Source organism: Rana temporaria, chromosome 5 (genome assembly GCF_905171775.1).
Source record: "Rana temporaria chromosome 5, aRanTem1.1, whole genome shotgun sequence".
NCBI classification, from domain to species: Eukaryota; Metazoa; Chordata; class Amphibia; order Anura; family Ranidae; genus Rana; species Rana temporaria.
The window spans coordinates 128215399-128239818 of record NC_053493.1 but is presented as its reverse complement, the minus strand read 5'-3'; the positions used below and the strand labels follow the sequence as shown (position 1 = coordinate 128239818).

At 46.0% G+C, this 24420-nt stretch overlaps 2 protein-coding genes across 3 annotated transcripts in view; one reads left to right on the top strand and one right to left on the bottom strand.

Annotated features, from left to right (window-relative positions):
• The window catches only part of ACAD11 (acyl-CoA dehydrogenase family member 11), a 164296-nt gene extending 160541 nt beyond the window's left edge, over window positions 1-3755 (bottom strand). The window contains exon 1 of the mRNA XM_040353109.1: window positions 3497-3755. Within this exon, the coding sequence (XP_040209043.1) occupies window positions 3497-3636 (140 nt within the window). The 5' untranslated portion in view covers window positions 3637-3755. The remainder of the gene's footprint in view (window positions 1-3496) is intronic.
• Window positions 3756-3861: 106 nt separating this feature from the next.
• Window positions 3862-24420, top strand: part of UBA5 (ubiquitin like modifier activating enzyme 5) — a 35573-nt gene continuing 15014 nt past the window's right edge. The window contains exons 1-7 of one of the 2 annotated variants that reach the window (XM_040353111.1): window positions 3862-4297; window positions 8175-8220; window positions 8345-8434; window positions 11202-11311; window positions 12901-12987; window positions 15235-15319; window positions 15559-15663. In XM_040353111.1, coding sequence (XP_040209045.1) covers window positions 4152-4297; window positions 8175-8220; window positions 8345-8434; window positions 11202-11311; window positions 12901-12987; window positions 15235-15319; window positions 15559-15663 — 669 coding nt within the window. In that variant the 5' untranslated portion in view covers window positions 3862-4151. Of the gene's footprint in view, window positions 4298-8174; window positions 8221-8341; window positions 8435-11201; window positions 11312-12900; window positions 12988-15234; window positions 15320-15558; window positions 15664-24420 lie in introns of those variants that run through there. The other variant, XM_040353112.1, reaches the window with a different exon arrangement.

The window sequence follows — 24420 nt, the reverse complement described above, 5'->3', positions numbered from 1 at the left end:
CCCCAGTATCACTTGCACATCGCTGCTCTGGACTAGTTTACAGATCAGGAGAATGATGGACCATGTCTGGGCATATTCTGTTGGCATGGCAGCTTGCAGTCTTCATCAGGAGCATGTGACAGGGTGACAACACAGGACAGGAGGACATAGAGTATGGAAGGCAGTTGTTACCCCATAACAGAAGTGTCTAAACAAGAATCTCATTGGAAGGATATCTAGAGGTTGCTTTAATGAAGGGCACAGAATTAAAAAGACTTTTAAATAACATTAACATGGTCAAGATTAGGGCTCGACAAATCGCGGTCGCCATGGCGATTAGAAATAGAGTCCTGGCGACTTGGCTTGGAAGGTGGGCAAAAAAAAAAAAATGTTTTATTTATTTTTTGTGAGCTGGCGCCATCTGGTGGTGAGCCGTTGGTATTACAAGTTATTACCACCAGATGTGTGAGCTGGCGCCATCTGGTGGTGGCCGTTGGCATTACAAGTTAAACAGCAATTCTAATGTAATTTTTCAATATTTTTCACTATTTTCACTGCCATCTTCTTCCCTCTAATTAGAACCCCCAAACATTATATATATTTTTTATCCTAACACCCTAGAGAATAAAATGGCGATCGCTGCAATACTTTCTGTCATGCCGTATTTGCGCAGCGGTCTTACAAGCGCACTTTTTTGGGAAAAAATTACACTTTTTTTTAATAAAAAAATAAGACAACAGTAAAGTTATCCCAATTTTTTTTAATATTATGAAAGATAATGTTACGCCAAGTAAATTCATACCCAACATGTCACGCTTCAAAATTGCGTCCGCTCGTGGAATGCCGACATACTTTTACCCTTTAAAATCTTCATGGGCGACGTTTAAAAAAATCTACAGGTTGCATGTTTTGAGTTACAGAGGAGCTCTAGGGCTAGAATTATTGCTCTCGCTCTACCAATCGCGGCGATACCTCACATGTGTGGTTTGAACACCGTTTACATATGCGGGCGCTGCTCACGTGTGTGTTCGCTTCTGCGCGCAAGCTCGTCGGGACGGGGTGCTTTTTCTGGCTCCTAACTTTTTTAGCTGGCTCCTAGATTCCAAGAAAATTTGTCAAACCCTGGTCAAGATTATAGGAGGTTTTAAGTGATTGGATTTGGGTTTAAACCTACAGAACTCCCTGCAGCTCAGTAATTTCCTCAGCACAATATGTATTAGGAGAACTTTAACATTCTTGCTAGATCTGCATTCGTAATCTATGAATTTATAGGTTTACACCCCTCCTTGTATGGGGATGGGCATTTGTTGTAAAGCAGAATGTGGAGATAAAGAAGAATTGCTGGAGGGCAGAATGAGGGGATGAAGAGTTGCTGGAGGACAAAATGAGGGGGTAAAGAGTTGCTGGAGGAAAGAATGTGGGGGATGAAGAAATGCCAGAGGGCAGAATGAGAAGATGATGTATAGCTGGAAGGACAGAATGAGGGGGATGAAGAGTTGCTGGAGGATAGAATGAGGGGGATGAAGAGTTGCTGGAGGACAGAATGAGGAGGATGAAGAGTTGCTGGAGGAAAGAATGAGGGGGATGAAGAGTTGCTGGAGGACAGAATGAGGGGGATAAAGAGTTGCTGGAGGACAGAATGGGGGGGGGATGCTGGAGGACATAATGAGGGGGATGAAGAATTGCTGGAGGACAGAATGAGGGGGATGAAGAGTTGCTGGAGGACAGAATGGGGGGGGTAAATAATTGCTGGAGGACAGAATGAGGGGAATGAAGAGTCGCTGGAGGACAGAATGGGGTTGGGGGGGGGGGGTTGCTGGAGGACAGAATGAGGGGGAGGAAGAGTTGCTGGAGGACAGAATGAGGGGGAGGAAGAGTTGCTGGAGGACAGAATGAGGGGGAGGAAGAGTTGCTGGAGGACAGAATGAGGGGGAGGAAGAGTTGCTGGAGGACAGAATGAGGAGGATGAAGAGTTGCTGGAGGAAAGAATGAGGGGGATGAAGAGTTGCTGGAGGACAGAATGAGGGGGATAAAGAGTTGCTGGAGGACAGAATGGGGGGGGGATGCTGGAGGACATAATGAGGGGGATGAAGAGTTGCTGGAGAACAGAATGAGGGGAGGAAGAGTTGCTGGAGGACAGAATGAGGAGGATGAAGAGTTGCTGGAGAACAGAATGAGGGGAGGAAGAGTTGCTGGAGGACAGAATGAGGGGGATGAAGAGTTGCTGGAGGACAGAATGAGGAGGATGAAGAGTTGCTGGCGGACAGAATGAGGATGGTAAAGAATTGCTGGAGGAGAGAATGAGGGGGATGAAAAATCGCTGGAGGACAGAATGGGGTTGGGGGGGGGGGGATTGCTGGAGGACAGAATGAGGGGGGGGGGAATTGCTGGAGGACAGAATGAGGGGGGGATGAAGAGTCGCTGGAGGACAGAATGGGGTTGGGGGGGGGGGGGAATTGCTGGAGGACAGAATGAGGGGGGGGGGGGAATTGCTGGAGGACAGAATGAGGGGGGATGAAGAGTTGCTGGAGGACAGAATGAGGGGGGGATGAAGAGTTGCTGGAGGACAGAATGAGGGGGGGGATTGCTGGAGGACAGAATGAGGGGGGGATGAAGAGTTGCTGGAGGACAGAATGAGGGGGGGGGGACGAAGAGTTGCTGGAGGACAGAATGAGGGGGGGACGAAGAGTTGCTGGAGGACAGAATGTGAAGATAAAGAATGGCTGGATAAATAATCTATATATATAAAACTCAACGTGTGTGTGTATGTATGTATGTATGTTCCAGCATCACGTCCAAACGGCTAAATATATTAACATGAAACTTGGCACACATGTTACTTATATGTCAGCAACAAACATAGGATAGGTGGTTTAACCCTTACCCACCCCCATTTGCCATGGTCGGGGTTTTCCTTTAAAGTCCCATTCAACTCTATGGGAAATACATGTTACTTCATAACTTCCAAACGGCTGTAGATATTTCGATAACACTTGGTCACATGTTACTTATATGTCCACTTAAACTATAGGATAGTTAATTTATCCCTTAACTACCCCCATTTGTGAGGGTCGGGGTTTTTGTTTAAAGTCCCATGCAAATCAATGGGAAATGTATGTTCCCACATAACTTCTGTACGCCTGGAGATATTTCAATAATACCTGCTACACATATTACTTATATGCCAAATAAAAATATATCACAGTTAAATTAACCCTTACCTACACCCTTATATAAAAGATGGGTATATTTATATTACTATGATTTTCCTCCCCAAAAGGTTAAGATAGGAAGACCGGGCAACGCCGGGTATTCAGCTAGTGGCTGATAAAGAAGGGTGTGTAGGATAAGAGTTCTTGAAGGACTTCATTGTGGGGGTGAATACTGTATTCTGGTGACCTCCAGCCTCTCTATTAATGAACTGCCACTCTTATGTGCAGAATTTGCCCCATTCTATGACAGACTGGTCAGTCCTGGGGTACAAGTAACAGGTCCTTACACCTCCCCTCTTCCTTACCTGTACTGCCTGACAGTGAGGGCTTCCCCTGGTCTGGAGCTGAAGTCTGGCAGGTGGGTGCTCAGGTATCCATCCAATCTCTGCTCATCAAACCTGTGTGTAGCCCTCACTTCACTCGTGTCAGTCTCCAGCTCCGCCATCTCTCTCCTCAACTAAGTTCAGGGTAAAGTCCTCCTGTGATCACTGCTATTGTAATCTTTACCTTTGACACATATGAAACCTTACTTCGGCTGTCAATAAAGCTCACTGAAAAAAAAAAAAAAAAATCGCAGGGAAATAACGCGATTATGCCAGTGCATAGGGAGGAGGCATCAGCGGCCATATTGGAAGCTGGCAGCTGCCTATTATTTCAGTCATTCTTAATAACACGTATTATTAGTTGTGGTGTTTAGCGTAATTGTAACAGTTGCATTTAGTGGTGATACATATGAATGACTGAGCGTCTGTGTTCCCTCAGACAGGAAGTAGAAGTGACTGGTGCCTCAGACGGAGGAGAGGAGCGGAGCAGTGCGCACTCCCTGGAACTCCTCTTCCTGGATGCAGACGTGTCTTTAGGAAACAGATGTAGTCTGACACACAGCATCACCTGGCAGTGAACTACAGAGCCCAGCAGTTGTAGCCGAGTCCCCCGGGTGTGGAGGATCAGTGAGTAGAGATGGCTTCTAGCAGGGAGGTGGAGAAGCTGCAGATCCGGATCAGAGAGCTGGAAGAGGAGCTGAGGAGAGTGCAGAGCAAGCCGGACACACACAGGAACAAGATACACAAGATGAGTGCTGAGGTGGTGGACTCCAACCCATACAGGTACAAGGACCATATGGGCTGTACATCCCATAATAACACAGGGACGCCACCAGCTCACATCACCCTAAGATCACCCTGTTATTTTACCCCTGTCACCCTGAGATCCCGGGCTCACCCTGTTATTTTACACCTGTCACCCTGAGATCCCGGGGTCACCCTGTTATTTTACACCTGTCACCCTGAGATCCTGGGGTCACCCTGTTATTTTACACCTCTCACCCTGAGATCCCGGGGTCACCCTGTTATTTTACCCCTGTCACCCTGAGATCATGGGGTCACCCTGTTATTTTACACCTGTCACCATGAGATCTCGGGGTCACCCTGTTATTTTACACCTGTCACCCTGAGATCCCGGGGTCACCCTGTTATTTTACACCTGTCACCCTGAGATCCTGGGGTCACCCTGTTATTTTACACCTCTCACCCTGAGATCCCGGGGTCACCCTGTTATTTTACCCCTGTCACCCTGAGATCATGGGGTCACCCTGTTATTTTACACCTGTCACCATGAGATCTCGGGGTCACCCTGTTATTTTACACCTGTCACCCTGAGATCCCGGGGTCACCCTGTTATTTTACACCTGTCACCCTGAGATCCTGGGGTCACCCTGTTATTTTACACCTCTCACCCTGAGATCCCGGGGTCACCCTGTTATTTTACCCCTGTCACCCTGAGATCATGGGGTCACCCTGTTATTTTACACCTGTCACCATGAGATCCTGGGGTCACCCTGTTATTTTACACCTGTCACCATGAGATCCTGGGGTCACCCTGTTATTTTACACCTGTCACCATGAGATCCCGGGGTCACACTGTTATTTTACCCCTGTCACCCTGAGATCCCGGGGTCACCCTGTTATTTTACACCTGTCACCCTGAAATCCCGGGGTCACCCTGTTATTTTACACCTGTCACCCTGAGATCCCGGGGTCACCCTGTTATTTTACACCTGTCACCCTGAGATCCCGGGGTCACCCTGTTATTTTACCCCTGTCACCATGAGATCCCGGGGTCACCCTGTTATTTTACACCTGTCACCATGAGATCCTGGGGTCACCCTGTTATTTTACACCTGTCACCCTGACATCCCGGGGTCACCCTGTTATTTTACACCTGTCACCCTGAGATCCCGGGGTCACCCTGTTATTTTACACCTGTCACCCTGAGATCCCGGGGTCACCCTGTTATTTTACACCTGTCACCCTGACATCCCGGGGTCACCCTGTTATTTTACACCTGTCACCCTGAGATCCCGGGGTCACCCTGTTATTTTACACCTGTCACCATGAGATCCTGGGGTCACCCTGTTATTTTACACCTGTCACCCTGACATCCCGGGGTCACCCTGTTATTTTACACCTGTCACCCTGAGATCCCGGGGTCACCCTGTTATTTTACACCTGTCACCCTGAGATCCCGGGGTCACCCTGTTATTTTACACCTGTCACCCTGACATCCCGGGGTCACCCTGTTATTTTACACCTGTCACCCTGACATCCCGGGGTCACCCTGTTATTTTACACCTGTCACCCTGAGATCCCGGGGTCACCCTGTTATTTTACACCTGTCACCCTGAGATCCCGGGGTCACTCTGTTATTTTACACCTGTCACCATGAGATCCTGGGGTCACCCTGTTATTTTACACCTGTCACCATGAGATCCCGGGGTCACCCTGTTATTTTACACCTGTCACCCTGAGATCCCGGGGTCACCCTGTTATTTTACCCCTCTCACCATGAGATCCCAGGGGTCACCCTGTTATTTTACCCCTGTCACCATAAGATCCTGTGGTCACCCTGTTATTTTACACCTGTCACCATAAGATCCTGTGGTCACCCTGTTATTTTACACCTGTCACCATGAGATCCCGGGGTCACCCTGTTATTTTACACCTGTCACCATGAGATCCCGGGGTCACCCTGTTATTTTACACCTGTAACCATGAGATCCTGGGGTCACCCTGTTATTTTACACCTGTCACCATGAGATCCCGGGGTCACCCTGTTATTTTACACCTGTCACTATGAGATCCCGGGGTCACCCTGTTATTGTACACCTCTCACCATGAGATCCCGGGGTCACCCTGTTATTTTACACCTGTCACCATGAAATCCTGGGGTCACCCTGTTATTTTACACTTGTCACCATGAGATCCCGGGGTCACCCTGTTATTTTACACCTGTCACCATGAGATCATGGGGTCACCCTGTTATTTTACCCCTGTCACCCTGAGATCCCGGGGTCACCCTGTTATTTTACCCCTGTCACCCTGAGATCCCGGGGTCACCCTGTTATTTTACCCCTGTCACCCTGAGATCCCGGGGTCACCCTGTTATTTTACCCCTGTCACCCTGAGATCCTGGGGTCACCCTGTTATTTTACCCCTGTCACCCTGAGATCATGGGGTCACCCTGCTATTTTACCCCTGTCACCATGAGATCATGGGGGTCACCCTGTTATTTTACCCCTGTCACCCTGAGATCCCGGGGTCACCCTGTTATTTTACCCCTGTCACCATAAGATCCTGTGGTCACCCTGTTATTTTACACCTGTCACCATGAGATCCCGGGGTCACCCTGTTATTTTACACCTGTCACCATAAGATCCTGTGGTCACCCTGTTATTTTACACCTGTCACCATAAGATCCTGTGGTCACCCTGTTATTTTACACTTGTCACCATGAGATCATGGGGTCACCCTGTTATTTTACCCCACTCACCATGAGATCATGGGGTCACCCTGATATTTTACCCCACTCACCCTGAGATCCCGGGGTCACCCTGTTATTTTACCCCTGTCACCCTGAGATCCCGGGGTCACCCTGTTATTTTACACCTCTCACCATGAGATCCTGGGGTCACCCTGTTATTTTACCCCCTCTCACCATGAGATCCTGGGGTCACCCTGTTATTTTACCCCCTCTCACCATGAGATCCTGGGGTCACCCTGTTATTTTACCCCCTCTCACCATGAGATCCTGGGGTCACCCTGTTATTTTACCCCCTCTCACCATGAGATCCTGGGGTCACCCTGTTATTTTACCCCCTCTCACCATGAGATCCTGGGGGTCACCCTGTTATTTTACCCCCTCTCACCATGAGATCCTGGGGTCACCCTGTTATTTTACCCCCTCTCACCATGAGATCCTGGGGTCACCCTGTTATTTTACCCCCCTCACCCTGAGATCCCGGGGTCACCCTGTTATTTTACCCCCCCTCACCCTGAGATCCCGGGGTCACCCTGTTATTTTACCCCCTCTCACCATGAGATCCCGGGGTCACCCTGTTATTTTACCCCCCTCACCCTGAGATCCCGGGGTCACCCTGTTATTTTACACCCCCCCTCACCCTAAGGTCCCGGGCTCACCCTGTTATTTTACCCCCCCCCTCACCCTGAGATCCCGGGCTCACCCTGTTATTTTACCCCCCCTCACCCTGTTGCTTTACCCCTCTCGTCCCGGGGTCACCCTGTTGTTTTACCCCCCCTCACCCTGAGGTCCCGGGCTCACCCTGTTGTTTTACCCCTCTCGTCCCGGGCTCACCCTGTTGTTTTACCCCTCTTGCCCCCAAAATCCAGGATCACCCTGCTTTTTTACCCTGAGATTCTGGGGTGCATCTTATTTTTTATTCATCTCATCTTGAGAACAACGGAGACCTTTTTTTTTGACCACTCTCACTTTTTTATTCAGGGGTCAGCCCTGTTTTTTAACCTTCCCCTTCTTAAATCCCGGGGGTCACCCCTTTTTTTACTGTCACCCTGAGATCCGGGAAGTGAGGTCACCCTGGTGGGGTTTTCCTATCTCACCCTGAATTTCCCAATATGCATACTACATAACTTGATGTGTTTTTTGAGTTTCACGTTTTGTTTTTTTCAGTCGTTTAATGGCTCTGAAGCGGATGGGAATTGTGGAAGATTATGAGGTAGGGAAGAACACTGAATAATAAGGTGTAATCTAACTGTTTTCTGTATTGGAATTATATCTGGGTTATATAGATCATGATCTCAACAAGCAGATGTTTTTCATCTCAGCCATTTCTTTCCTAGAAAATTCGCAGTTACACGGTGGCTGTAGTTGGCGTTGGTGGAGTTGGCAGTGTCACTGCAGAAATGCTAACAAGATGTGGCATTGGTAAGGTAATACTGATTTGATTTTAAACCTCATTTTTAAAGTTTAATATTTAGTTTAGCAAAATAAAAAGTCTCACCAAAGTTTTTTGCATGGTTACTCCTATCTCCTGTCTTTCTAGATATTAGAGATCCTAAGCTAATATGGTCAGCAGAAGTGGCGGTGCGTCCATAGAGGGCACCGGAGCGCCGCCCCCTCTGGCTCCCGCACACGCCACTGATACTATACATAGATTCATGCATTGCATGAATTTATTTATTGCCGCCCACTATTCAGATGGCCAGCCCCCTGGCGAGCGCCGGCCATCTGAATGACGGCAGCTGGTTGGCTGTGGAAGTGCCTATCAGAGCCAGTGGCTCTGATAGGCTTTCCGATTACAGCCCTCAGGCTGTAATAGGCTTTCAAACACTTATCCCAGGGACGCAGGGGGGTGCGTTCCTTGGATAAGAATGACAGGCGTCTCAGCCAATCAGGTTCACCGGTTCTGGTTACCGCTAACCTAAATTGGCTGAAGCGTCATCGAGGGTGGGAGAAGACATCGAGGGACCGTGGAAGGAGGGTGGCCGACCACAGAAAGCTAAGTGCAAGGCGGGGGGGGGGGCATTTTACAGGGCACAATGGCGTAAATTGCTGGGCACAGTGGTGACAATTGATGGCACAGTGGCTGCGTTTGATAGCATGGCACAGTGGCTGCGTTTGATAGCATGGCACAGTGGCTGCGCTTGGCATGGCACAGTGGCTGCGCTTGGCATGGCACAGTGGTGACAATGGGCACAGTGGCGACAATTGATGGCACAGTGGCTGCGTTTGATGGCATGGCACAGTGGTGACAATTGATGGGCACAGTGGCTGCGTTTGGCATGGCACAGTGGTTGCAATTGATGGGCACAGTAGCTGTGTTTGATGGGCACAGTGAGGCTGCAATTGTTTTTTTTTCCGTTTGTTTGCGCCCCCCCAAAAATGTTGAGCACCAGCCGCCACTGTTCAGCAGGACATTCCCTTCCCTCTACCTTTGTCCAACTATGCTGCTGACAAGGAGATGAATGTTTAATTAGTTCCTTGTCTAGCCATAGACGGAGCGATTTTCTTTCCTGCAACCCATGGTTGCAGGATTTAAAAATTGCTAGATTCCTTCATCCACACAGTCTATTGTGTTCTCCCAGCTGGGGAAGCCATCCCTGATGGGTGACCAGTGATTATTGCTAGCAGCTAAAACAGCCGCTAGCCATAATCGCATGCAAAATCATACAGGCTGGTTGTACCCAAGTTGATTAATTTGATCAACTTGGGCACATTCAGCCTGGTAATACTTGGTTCCAATTTCGGCCAGGTCCTGCTGAACCGGCCAAGATTTGAACTTTCTATGGCAGGCTTTAGTGACTGTGCTTTTCTTGGACAGCAGAAGTGTGGTTTAGAGAAGAGCTGTCAGTAGTTGGGGGATGACAGGAGGAGAGAAAGAGATTGGTAGCAGTAAGACCTCTTTCACACTGAGGCGCTTTAAAGGCGTTTTTGTGCTACAAAATAGCACCTGTAAACTGCGTTTTCTGTAGCCCCAGTGTGAAAGCCAGAGTGCTTTCACACTGAGGCGTTTTACAGGCGTTTTTGCGCTAAAAAATAGCAGCTGTAAACTGCGTCTTCTGTAGCCCCAGTGTGAAAGCCAGAGTGTTTTCACACTGGGGCAGTGCGCTTGCAGGACAAGAAAGAAAGTCCTGCAAGCAGCATCTTTGGGGCGGTGCGGGAGTGGTGTATACGCCGCTCCTCCACCGCCCCTGCCCATTGAAATGAATGGGCGCCACTTTCAAAGCAGCGCATATCGGGCACTTTTAACCCCTTTTTAAGAACTTCTGGGAGGTTAAAAGTATGCGGTAAAGCACCGTTAAAACTAGAGGTGCTTTACTGCTAACCGCCGCAGTGTGAAAGGGGTCTAACACTTTGAAGGTGAAAAAGCATACAAGTTCTACAAAAACTTTTTTTTGTGGGGGGTACAGCACCATATAATGTCATTCACAGTGCCTGGATACTAATCACTGCATTGTGAAGGCAAACAGCTGATTCTACTGAGAAAATTTGCACTGCCCACCTGACCCCCTCTTCCTTCTCCTCCACTCATATTGCTTAGACCCCTTTCACACTGGAGCGGTTTGCAGGCGCTATTGCGCTAAAAATAGTGACGGCAAACCGACCCTAAACAGCTCCTGCTACCGGTGCGCTAGCAGGACGGGAAAAAAAAGTCCTGTTGGCCGCATCTTTGGAGCGGTGTGTATACCGCTCCCACCCATTGAAATCAATGGGACAGCGCGGCTATACCGCCGACAATGCGCCTCTGCAGTGGCACATTGCTGGTGGTTTTAACCCTTTCTCGGCCGCTAACGGGGGTGAAACCGCCCCGCTAGCAGCCAAATAGCGCCACGAAACTAACGGTAAAGCGCCCCTAAAAATAGCCACCGCACCTCCCTCCCAGTGTGAAAGGGGCCTTAGATTATGATGCTCCTAAATGCATCGTGTTCTGTGAATGGACGAAAGATTCTGTCTTTCAACTTTTCCTCCTCCATCACAGAAGGTGATGCATTGTGGGACTATAATAGAAAGGGTGCAGAATGGACAAGCGGGTGGTGCAACATTTAACAATAGCGGCTCTTGTTAACCTTCCTGGAATTCTACTTTAACATTGAGTCTAAGATTTATTTTGTTACATCTTCCTGTGCTCTCTCATGCATTTTATCTGTGGTGTTATATTTCCAGCTTTCTTGATGTTTGTTCTGGATCTCATTGCAGCTGCTGCTGTTTGATTATGACAAGGTAGAGTTGGCAAATATGAACAGACTCTTTTTCCAGCCACACCAGGCAGGTCTCAGCAAAGTGGAAGCCGCGGAGCACACACTGAGGTACCTTCCCACAGTGAACATTTTCTGACATTGTAGAACATACCTAATACTTGGTCTCTGTATTGGTTTCTCCGCATAGCAGGAGAATGTGACCGGCTCTGTATGGAGCCAGTTCACACATCTCGGGGACGGCTGCAGAGCGCACTGCACAGAAACGCTGTGCGCTTTGGCTCAGTTTCAGGGTGGAATTCAGGCAAAGATTCTGCCCTGATTTGTCCCTAAAACGGAGAACAGGGACGCACAGCAGTGCTGTGCGATCCGCGGCTGGTTTAGGTGTGAACCGAGCCTTGCGATAAGAAGAATGGCGGCACATCTGAACTGAAGAAATTTATATTTTATTAGTCCATGAGTTTAAAAAGCATAAGCCCAGGTTCACACTGGGTACGATTTCCTTCGATTTGAGATGCGATTTCACATGTGAAATCGCATCTCAAATCGGCGGCATTTGCCGCCAATTGTCGGCAATGACACTGTTCTAATCGGTGCGACGCCGCATCTGCGGCGCTGCACCGATTTCAAAAAGTAGTTCCTGTACTACTTTTTGCGATTTCGGGCCGCGATTTACATAGACATCTGTGCAGAAACCTGCACAGATGTCTCTTAAATCGCGGCCGAAAACGGGACTGCCGGCGGGAGTGAAATCTTGCGAGTTCAGCTGAACTCGCACGGCTTCACTCCCGCAGCCCAGTGTGAACCAGGGCTAACACACAACCGATACTGGGTACTCATCAGACGCGTTTCACACTAAACATGCTTACTCATTGCTAAATGGCTCCAGGAGTGTATGTTCATTTATACCTAAAAGCATGTGGGTGGAACCAATCAACACTGGACACATGGAATACACCTCCCATGAAAGGAACAACCCAAAAAGCACAGAGGGAATATATGAGCCACAGGGAAAGGAAACCATAAACTCACAGATGTATACATACACTACATGTTAATGTACTGGCAATCAAAAAATATTATACACTGCAAAATAAAGTACATGAAGAAGCAACCCAAAAAGAAGCAACCCAAAAAGATCACTGATTTAATGGATACAAGAAAAAATAACATGTCTTTCTTATTAGAAGCTGCAAAAATCGCCATTGACTTCACTAACCTATAATTATAACATCCATCCCCCCCCCCAAAAAAATAGGAAAAAAAATGGAAAATAAAATGTAAATAAACAAAAAATATGTGTGAGATATATATATACACACACAGAATATGTATATAGACAATGCTATATATATATTTAGCAAATTATTATTATTAATTTGAAACTATTCAAAATAATGGGAAACATCCAATTCATAATTTAAGCCCAAATGGATACACGTACATAAATAAAAAATACAATACATTTGCCTCTTGCCTTACTGTTGGTCTTTATTTTAATACAGGGGGAAACATTTGTTAAAACTCCTTCCCCTTTATTTTTTTTTATTTTTTTATTAACTAAGGTGGATTAACAGAAGAGGAACCAGTAGACAATGTACAACTTTCTAAAGCAAAAGAATAAGGGCAGCAATTTCTGATTTGTATCATTTGCATGTTTAGTGGTAAACAAGGGCACATTTTTTCTCTTTTTTTCTTAGGAACATTAACCCTGATGTCCAATTTGAAGTTCACAACTACAACATAACAACCATGGACAATTTCCAGCACTTCATGGACAGGATAAGGTAAGGACCCTGTGCGTGTGCTTTTTCATCACTTGCAGAATGGACATGTAGGTTAATGTAGTAAAATAAAGAGGTGAAGTGGTACTGAATGTTGTTTATTCAATGGAACTGAATTTATTTAATTCCTGATTTATATAAAGAGATCAAAAAGATGAACAGTTGCTAATTCTCATGGATATGTGCATGGCACTGTTATATATTGGAGAAAAAAGAGTAGTAAGGATTTATTATTTGTGATTCAAGTGCAGATTTATTAGACTTATTCAGGAGGCACATGCAAAAATATTCTACAAGAAACTCTACACAATTTGGGAATAACTCTATATATGCAGTTGCTATAGAGCCAAAGCATTTAAAGTATCTAAACTCAAGAACATGCATGCAATATATAGGATATTAGCAATCTTTAGATGAGGTGCCTGCACTTTTTGTCCCTGAAATATCAAACATATTTTACAGTACCCTTCTATCATTAATAGGCAGCTTGTTTTTACATACCATGAAATGGTATTGTTCCATTGAAAAACAGTGACTGTGGGTTAATATTTTTAAAGGGGTTGTAAAGTCAGAAGGTTTTTTTATCTTGATGCATTCTATGCATTAAAATACAAAGCCTTCTGTGTGCAGCAGCCACCCTAATACTTACCTGAGCCTCATCTCTATCCAGCGATGTCCACCAATTCCTCGGCCATCCGGGACTCTCCCCCCTGATTGGCTGAGACACTTTTTCTCCTGCTGCTGTCAATCAAAGTCAGTTAGCCAATCAGAAGAGAGGAGGTGGGGCCAAACTGCAGCTCCGTGTCTGAATGAATACAAGTAGCTGCCGCTCAGTTTGGGTGCCCCCATAGCAACCTGCTTGCTGTGGGGGAATGTGACAGGAGGGAGGGGCTTGGAGCAGCAAAGAGGGATCCGAGAAGAGGAGGATCCAGGCTGATCTGTGTATACCCACCACAATAGAGCAGGCAAATATAACCTGTTTGTGTGTTGTGTATTTATTTTTTTTTTTTTGGTGAGACTTTACAATCACTTTAAGCCAGATCCTATATAATGATTACTGCTTTTCAATTCTGTTGTGAGCTTTCACCCAGTCTAGTTTTTACTGTTAACAATTGACACTTATTTTAGCAAACACAGGGAAAAAGTGATTTATAATGTGTGAAAAAGTTCCAGGTGTAAAGTCTAAAGAGATATTAGAAGGGTGAAAACCTCTTGGTGTATAACTCAAGATGTAAAAATATGAGAATATTGTTAGAATTAAATCCTCTCCATATGCGACTCAAGTTTAGAAATCGTGTAGACAACATCCATCCCCATGTGCAAAAGTCCACAGAAGACACCATTAAATGGGGGGAAAAATGCCTGCTTACCAACTATATTGGAATTTACTCAAAAAGGTCAATAGCGCTCTTGGTGGAATACCCTGCCAGGGCCTTTCAAAGATGTTCCTAACAGTATGCATAAAAATCTGCCTGCAGTTCACACTTCTTTTTTTTTTTTTTTTTTGTAAATGTCTGCAAACTAAACCTCGGTATTGAACGCATACTGTTAGACAAGACAATTCGGTTGGTTGCAGGCTTGTTGGCACGATAACATGGAGAATACAGTTGGATGACTTCCATGGGGGTCCAAAGGAGCCCCGTAGGATCATCTTTGAAAGGCCCTGGCAGGGTATTCAGCCAAAAGCACTATGGACCTTTTTGAATAAAAGTCCAATATAGTTGGTAAGCAGACATTTTTTCCATTTAAGGTGGTGGTGTCTTCTGTGGCTTTTTGCACATGCGGATCGATGTCGTCCGCACGATTCCTCAGCTTCAGTCGCATATGGAGAGTACACCGTGAGGGTTTCACCCTTCTAATCTCTTTAGACTTTATACCTGGAACTTTTTCACACGTTCTAAAAAGTCTTAGAGGCACCTTTTTGACTATTTGAAAAAGAAATTATAAAAATGTATCTCCAATAAAAATGCCTGCCAACGAAACGCAGCTAAACGCAATTTACTGCGTTTACAAGCTGTTACAGGCATTTGACGTTTCAGAAATGTGTGGAAAATGCGCCAAACTCCGTATTGCGTTAATGGCATCCCAAAAGTGGGTAGCAGTCATGTGACAACACACAAAAAATAAATCGTGTGAGGTTCATTGCCAAAAAAGTGCATGAGCTACTTCGCCTACAAACAAATGGGGCTTTACTGTTGGTATTTAATTTTAAGAAAAATGTTCAAACTTTTTTTTTTTTTTTTTTATTAGCAAAGGTGGATTAAAAGAAGGGGAACCAGTAGACCTCGTATTGAGTTGTGTCGACAACTTTGAAGCACGTATGGCAATTAACACAGTAAGAGCTACTTCTGTTCTCATAAATAGACAATTATATTGTAATACATCTGCTGCTTTATATTGGTGTATGCATCAATGCATTTTACTACTGTAATGTCTTGTATAAATAGCAAAACTATGGACATAGTCCTCACTGCAGCTTCATTTTACATGTATTCATAACCTGCAGAGCACAGACATAATGTATTGCTTTCTTGGAGTTATAATACAAATGATTGTGATCTTTCTTTCATGAAGGCATGCAATGAACTGGTACAGATCTGGATGGAATCTGGAGTCAGTGAAAATGCGGTGTCCGGACACATCCAGCTTATTAAACCCGGGGAAACGGCCTGTTTTGCAGTATGTAGTACATATTTCTTATGTTAATGATTAGAATTCAGCATAAGAATACATTTCTCTCTTCTAAGGGGTTGATATTAATGAACATTATCCGCTCTTCACTCTTGGGGAGGATTATGTCTCATTATGACCCTTTTTAGCGCGCATTTGCTCTGATCACATATTAATGGATAACATGTATTTTAACCTTGTGATTGCCATCAACCCTTCATGTTACCCTCCATCTTTATTTTCCTCCATTCTTTTCCTTTCATCTGCTTTTCTTTCTTCATTTCTTCTCTTTGGATAAAGCTATCATGAAAGCATAATCATATATATATATATATATATATATATATATATATATATATATACACACAGTACAGACCAACAGTTTGGACACACCTTCTCATTCAAAGAGTTTTCTTTATTTTTATGACTATGAAAATTGTAGATTCACACTGAAGGCATTAAAACTATGAATTAACACATGTGGAATTAAACATAACCAAAAAGTGTGAAACTGAAAATATATTTCATATTCTAGGGTCTTCAAAGTAGCCACCTTTTGCTTTGATTACTGCTTGGCACACTCTTGGCATTCTCTTGATGAGCTTCAAGAGGTAGTCACCTGGAGCAGCACCCCATCACTCTCCTTCTTGGTCAAATAGCCCTTACACAGCCTGGAGGTGTGTTTGGGGTCATTGTCCTGTTGAAAAATAAATGATGGTCCAACTAAACGCAAACCGGATGGAATAGCATGCCGCTGCAAGATGCTGTGGTAGCCATGCTGGTTCAGTATGCCTCCAATTTTGAATAAATCCCCAACAGTGTCACCAGCAAAGCACCCCCACACCATCACACCTCCTCCTCCATGCTTCACGGTGGGAACCAGGCATGTAGAGTCCATCCGTTCACTTTTTCTGCGTCGCACAAAGACACGGGGGTTGGAACCAAAGATCTCAAGTTTGGACTCATCAGACCAAAGCACAGATGTCCACTGGTCTAATGTCCATTCCTTGTGTTCTTTAGCCCAAGCAAGTCTCTTCTGCTTGTTGCCTTTCTTTAGCAGTGGTTTCCTAGCAGATATTCTACCATGAAGGCCTGATTCACACAGTCTCCTCTTACCAGTTCTAGAGATGTGTCTGCTGCAAAAGGTGGCTACTTTGAAGAACCTAGAATATGAAATATATTTTCAGTTGTTTCACACTTTCTTTATCGTACATCACGGGACACAGAGCGGCATATTCATTACTATGTGGGTTATATGGAGTACCTTCAGGTGATGGACACTGGCAATCTCAAACAGGAAGTCCCCTCCCTATATAACCCCCTCCCATAGGAGGAGTACCTCAGTTTTTTCGCCAGTGTCTTAGGTGTTGGTCACGGAATAGCTTGCCTCCATATCCTTGGGATCAAGGCGGGCTAACCAGATCTGTCCAGAGTGCCTCAGTGCCGAAGTGGACAGTACCCGGGCCCCCAAATCCAGGGGGTTTTGCCTATAATGCCCTCTCTGGAGGGCTGGACCCTGGGCCCAGGGCTCACAGCTTTTCTAAAGCCAAGAGTTCCCTGTTTGCCAGAGGTGCTGTATAGGTCCAGGACAGCGGTTCCTTTCAGGACCCCAGTGCCTGAAGGTCTACTACACTTCCCACGGAGATGGGAGAAGATTGGACTGTGTTTGTTACAAACGTCCTGCGGCATGGAGCAGGTAAGTGGGGAGCCTGCGGAACTTGGTTCGACTGCGAGCTTCCCAAGGGGGACCAAAAGGGGGGGCAGCCTAAGTATGCTCTGCATGGGCACCAGGGTCACTATGTCCGTTAGTGGACAGGATGATTTGTTTTGTTCCTCCCCATTTCTGGCCCCCTGTCCAAGCAATCTTCTTCTGGCTACCTGCTGTTCTGCTGGGCATACAGGGTCTGGGAAGAGACCCTTGGGCTAAGCAACTGATTCCTTAGAGTCTCTATTTGCAGCCTACCTGTCCGGGGGATTCAAATTTGCCGCCCTGCAGCGCGTCCTTTCTCCCAGCTCTGTCGGCGTCTGGCGTCTCCATGTGTCTCTCTCTCCTCTCCCTGTCGCGCGCGCGGGCACGCAAGAAATAGATGAATTTCGCGCCATCGGGAGGAGGGGGAGGGCGGGAGCACGCAGGAAGAGGCGTGTCTCGCCTCTGTTAAGAGTGACAGGGTGCGCGCATAGATCAGTCTGAAGCTGATCTGGAGGAGAGAGGACACAGAGCGGCACTCCTGCGACCCCCGGTGGCAAGAAAGGGGTAGTACATCATAGGCTTGGCCTATTTTTTCTTATTAAGCCAAAAATTCCCCTTTGTCAGCAGGTTGAAGGGCTGGAAAAAGATATTGGTGGGGCCGTAAAAAAAAAAAAAAAAAAAAAGAAGTAAAATATAAATACTTCTAATTTAAAGGAACATAATAGCATATTAAAAAAAAAAAAAAAAAATTTTTTTCCTTTATATTTGATTTCGGCCTCACCAGGGTTTTTGGACACTAGTAATCCTATTGCTCCCTAAACCTTTCAAGATTATTTCCTAGCTGCGTACAGTTAGTTGTTGCAGGCTAAGAACCTCGGTTTTGTACCATGGCACCCAAAGGCTCAGGATCAAGGGGATCTAAAAATGTCAAAAAGCAAAAGGGTTCCCCCTCGGATTCTGAGGATACGAGTCAGGCTATGCCGGTACTCTCCCCGCCTGACCCAGTTGTGGCCGCCTTGGTTGAGCCAATAGGGGGGTCTGGTGCAGCGGCTGGCCCAGATCCACCCAACCCTGTGTTCGTCACAGAGGAAAAGCTAGCTACCGCATTAGAAGGGCTAGAGAAAAGATTGGCAGCTATGCTCACTAAATCTTTTCCAGGCAAGAAGCGGGCTAGGTCCCCTTCGCCAAAATGTGTATCCTCGGATGCTGAACTGATTTCACTGGAGGAATCAGAATTTCAGGAGGATCTATTGGACGAGAACCCAGAGGGTTCAGAAATTGAGGAATCTACTATTGAGGAACCATTCTCAGCCTCCCAAGCGGAGAGCCTGTGGGTCCAGTCTTTGACGGACATGGTACACTCAGCATTTAACCTGCCTTTACCGGAGCTCCGGAGTCCGGCAGTTTCCTCTTTGGGCTCCTTAAAGGCGCCCCTGAATAACGCAGTTTTTCCAGTCCATCCGTTATTAGAGGAGCTAATTTTCCAAGATTGGGTACGACCAGACAGAATTTTTTTGCCGCCTAAAAAATTTTCTGTTATCTACCCGTTAGAGGAGAAGTTTGCCAAAAAATGGGCGCTCCCAGCTGTGGATGCTGCCATCTCTTGTGTAAATAAATCACTAACTTGCCCGGTAGAAAACATTCAGATGTTTAAGGACCCGGTTGATAAACGGTTGGAAACTCTCTTAAAAGCTTCTTTTTCCACGGCAGGGGCAGTGGTACAGCCAGCGGTGGCTGCTATAGGAGTCTGTCAGGCTTTAAAGGATCAGACGAAACAGATGCTTAAGGACATCCCTGCCCAACAGGCAGAAGAGCTGTCCGATATACCCAGAGCTCTTTGCTTTGCGGTGGATGCTATAAAAGATTCCATTCAGCAGGCATCTCGCTTATCTCTATTTTTAGTGCATATGAGAAGGCTCTTATGGTTAAAGAACTGGGCGGCCGAGCCCCCATGCAAAAAGCTTTTGGCAGGTTTCCCTTTCCATGGAGGTCGACTTTTCGGAGAAGATCTGGATAAATACATTCAGACTATCTCAAGTGGCAAGAGTACCCTTTTGCCAGTCAAGAAGAGATCTCGGGGTCCTACATTTAAGAGGCAACTTTCCCCTGTGCCAGGGCCCTCTAATGCCAGGCAGTATCGACGGCCTCCTGCGCGATCAAATTTTAAATCGCAGGGACAGGCCCCGGGAGGCAAAAAGCCTTGGTATCGCAAGCCAGCAAAGCCTGCCCCTAAGTCTGCCTTATGAAGAGATGCCCCCACCCACGAGGATAGGGGGAAGGCTTCGTTTCTTTTCAAAGATCTGGGAAGCCAACATCCCCGACAGATGGGTCCGATCTTCTGTGGCCACAGGCTACAGATTAGAGTTTCTAAAGTTTCCTCCTCCTCATTATCAGGAATCAAGAATTCCAAACGATCCAGCAAAGAGGTCCCCCTTTTTGGCGGCATTGGATCGTCTAATTTATCAAGGCGTGATAGTAGAGGTACCAGTCCTAGAACAAGGGCTAGGTTTCTACTCCAATCTATTTGTCGTGCCAAAGCCCAACGGCGAGGTCAGGCCAATTTTGGACCTAAAAAATTTAAACATTTATCTAAAGGTTCAGTCATTCCGGATGGAGTCTGTTCGGTCAGCAGCCGCCGTGCTCCAGAAGGGCGATTTTCTGGCCTCCATAGACATAAAGGATGCTTACCTTCATATACCGATCTTTCGGCCACATCAGAGATTTTTACGTTTCTCAGTGGCTCAGCGTCACTTCCAATTTGTGGCGCTTCCTTTCGGGCTGGCTACGGCCCCCCGGGTGTTCACGAAGGTTCTAGCTCCAATATTAGCCAGTCTAAGAATCCAGGGCGTCACGGTCCTGGCATATTTGGATGACCTCTTGATCATAGACCACTCATCTCCTTGTTTGGAGCGAGCGGTTGCCCTCACGGTTCAGATTCTCGAGAGGTTCGGCTGGGTCATAAACCGAGAAAAATCAGTATTCCAACCCGCACAACAGTTGGATTATCTCGGCATGAGGTTAGACACAGCTCAGCAAAAGGTTTTTCTACCCCTGGTAAAAGTCAGGGCTATCAAAGAATTGATTCAGCTGGTTCTGAGTAAAAGAGAACCAACTATTCGCCTATGTATGCGTTTACTAGGCAAGCTAGTGGCCACGTTCGAGGCGGTACCTTACGCTCAGAGCCACACTCGCATCCTACAGGCAGCCATTCTGGCAGCTTGGAGCAAGAGGGCGCAGGCCTTGGAGTTTCCGTTGCCTCTGTCAGCAAGAGTCCGGCAAAGTCTGTGTTGGTGGTTAAACCCTCAGAACCTGCTAAAGGGAAAATCTTTCAGTCCCATAACCTGGAAGATAGTAACCACAGATGCCAGCCTAACGGGCTGGGGAGCGGTCTTGGATGGTTGCACTCGCCAAGGCACTTGGGCACATGCGGAGAGGCAGTTGCCCATCAACATCTTGGAGCTCAGAGCTGCTCGGTTGGCCCTCGAGGCTTGGACATCCAAGTTACAGGGGTTCCCGGTGAGGATTCAGTCGGACAATGCCACGGCTGTAGCATATATAAATCACCAAGGGGGAACCAAAAGTCAATCAGCTCAGAGAGAGGTGAGCTCGATTTTCCTGTGGGCAGAGGCTCATGTGCCCTGCATATCGGCAATCTTCATTCCCGGGGTGGACAACGTGCAAGCGGACTTCTTGAGTCGTCAGTCTCTGTCGCCAGGGGAGTGGTCTCTGCACCCTAAAATTTTTCAGTTAATCTGCCAGAGGTGGGGAATGCCGGACGTGGACGTCATGGCATCAAGATTCAACAAAAAACTAGACAGGTTCATGTCCCGTACTCGGGACCCTATGGCCTGCGGAACCGATGCATTGGTTTGTCCTTGGCATCAGTTCAAACTGCTATATGCCTTTCCCCCGCTACAGTTGCTACCCCGCCTGTTACGCAGGATCAGGGTGGAGCACAAACCAGTCATCCTGGTAGCTCCAGCATGGCCCAGGAGGGCATGGTACTCACTAATCCTGAGGATGGCAGTGGGAGAACCTTGGGCACTTCCTCTACGGCCAGACCTACTCTCACAAGGCCCGATCCTACACCCTGCATTGCGGCGTCTAAATTTGACGGCCTGGCGGCTGAATCCCTGATTCTCAGTAGTAGAGGCCGTTCTGGGCAGATAATCTCTACCCTGATCAGGTTTAAAAAAAAAAAAAAAAAGCCGGTCTCCAGGGTGACTTGTTACAGGGTCCGGGAAGCCTAGGTAGGCTGGTATGTGTCGAAGGAACAGCTTGCCGCAAGTATACCATTAATGAAGTGTTAAGTCTCTCCAGCTAGGAGTGGTGGACTCCCACTCGCGGTTGAGACCTTCTTTCAGAGGGTCTGGCGCATTAATCCTCCGGGCATGTCACCACTTGCCGTGGGACTTGGATCTAGTTCGGTCAACTCTACAGGAACAACCTTTTGAGTCGTTGGCTGAAATTCCTGTGATTTGGCTATCAAGGAAGCTGGGATTTCTGGTTGCCATAGTTTAGCCAAAGAGAACAGAAATAGCAGCCTTATCTTATAAGGAGCTATATCTTAAATTTTCTCACAAGGACGAGGTGGTCCTCCATCCTCATCCTCCCTTTCTACCGAAGGTTATATCCAGTTCTTGAAGAAAAAAACCTAATTTGGTGTGCATCAAGCGTAAGGTGATAATACGGATGCACCGGTATTAAATGTGCCACCGCCCCGATATTGTAGAATTGAACTAAGGACTAGTGTACTCCACTCTGTCACCAGGGACACACTCAGCTATACAATATACTGCAACACTAAGGACTTTAACGCCTTTGCCTATTATCCTTTCCATACCCATGGACTAAGGTCAGTTAGGTAGGCGGTTATTTAGACAGATTTACCTATCTGTTTTTTCTATGTCCGATTAATACACTGTATGCACTAGCTGGGTGTGTGAACATATACCTGGATCAGATTCATTGTTCGTTGCTTACCAGCAATCAACTGCCATACCACCGCATGCAATTGAGTTCTGCTTTTTCTTTATGATTATATTCTCCTATCTGGTTGAAACAATTTCCTTGTGAATTACAACCAGTGATAGGCCAATAAAAGACCGTTCGTTGATTACCACCAACGCGGGATACCCCTTAATGAAATATCTATGCTCCTGAGGAAGCGCTAATTCCATAAGCGCGCAACATGTCGAGCAAATCCTCCTAGTCCTCTGGACAACCATCCGGTCACTTGTGATATAACGTTTTTTATAATTATGCTTTTTATTTTAAGCTTTTTATGTTAGAACTATACAAATGTATGTGAACCGTGTGTGGTAAACCAGTTGTCAATTGAACTTCACTTTGTGATTTTTTATTTATAACGGTTTCTATGATATTTCCATATTTATAATAAATTTTTCTAGTTTTCTACAACTTTTGTATCGTGTGCCTTCAAAGCCCAACTCACTAGTCCTTAGTTATATCCAGTTGTTTCCTAACCAGGATTTGGTACTATCATCCTTCTCCGAAACCTACTTCCAGAAGGAAGGGTTGCTGCATACCTTACGGTCACGGCCATAAAGGCCTATTTTAGAGCTACAGAGAAGTTCCGGGAAACAGATGTGTTGTTCATTTTTGCCAGATGAGCCAAGAAGGGGCAGACAGCTGCAAAAGCCATCTTCTCGTGAGAGAGGAAGCTATTATTTACTCAGGCCTACAGCTTGAAAAGACTGCCTCTTCCACTGCCAGTAAGGGCTCTTTTTACCAGAGCCATGGGCGCCTCCTTGGACAGCACACCATCAGTTCCCTGTGGCTCAAGTATGCAAGGCGGCAACCTGGTTTGAGTCCACAAGTGTTCTAAAATCAGACCGGTTGGACGTAAGAAGGAATACTGATACAGCCTTTTTGGCAAGAACTGCTGCAGGCTGCATTTTTAAGACCCTCAGAATCGGGGGCACCCTTGAGTTAAAAAATTTAATTTTTATTTCTCGACTAAGTTGGATTTATTATTATTATTTGAGTTATCTCAGAAGTAAATCCTTGGGAAGATGTCTCCCTCCCCTCATTAAAGCATTGCTTTGGGACATCCCACATAGTAATGAATATGCCGCTCTGTGTCCCGTGATGTACGATAAAGAAAAAGGGATTTTTAAATACAGCTTACCTGTAAAATCCTTTTCTTGGAGTACATCACGGGACACAGAGCTCCCACCCCTCTTATGGGGACCATTTTGGGAGGCATACTGCTTGCTACAAAACTGAGGTACTCCTCCTATGGGAGGGGGTTATATAGGGAGGGGACTTCCTGTTTGAGATTGCCAGTGTCCATCACCTGAAGGTACTCCATATAACCCACATAGTAATGAATATGCCGCTCTGTGTCCCGTGATGTACTCCAAGAAAAGGATTTTACAGGTAAGCTGTATTTAAAAATCCCTTTTTTTTGTTATGTATAATTCCACATGTGTTACTTCATAGTTTTGATGCCTTCAGTGTGAATCTCCAATTTTCATAGTCATGAAAATAAAGAAAACTCTTTGAATGAGAAGGTGTGTCCAAACTTTTGGTCTGTACTGTGATATATATATATATATAATTAGGGCTGTTACTGATAACATTTTCGTGTGCGATTTAATCTCGATTAATCGACTAATTTCGATTATAACGCACAGTTTTTAATTTTTTTTTATTAATACTGTAATGTCCACATCTCCCTGCTTGCGCCACTACTAGGACGATGCCCGGTGTACCAAGATGGCCGTGGCTCCGGAGCTAGGCCAAAGCCGCGGTCTTTCCTATGGGCAAGACCATGGAGCTCAATCCGCGGATCGTCTGATCAATCAAAATAATTTTGATCAATCAAAGAAATTAACGATTAATCAAGGAATTAATCGTTAATTTCTGCAGCCCTAGTATGTGTGTATGTATGTATGTATGTGTGTGTGTGTGTGTGTATATATATATATATATATATATTTTTTTTTTTTTTAAAAAAAAAACAATAAGGGTTCTTCACACTACTACTGTATATTGCTGACTGTCTGCTCAATTCTACAATAAATCGTAGCTTTTGCTACAAATCAGGAAAA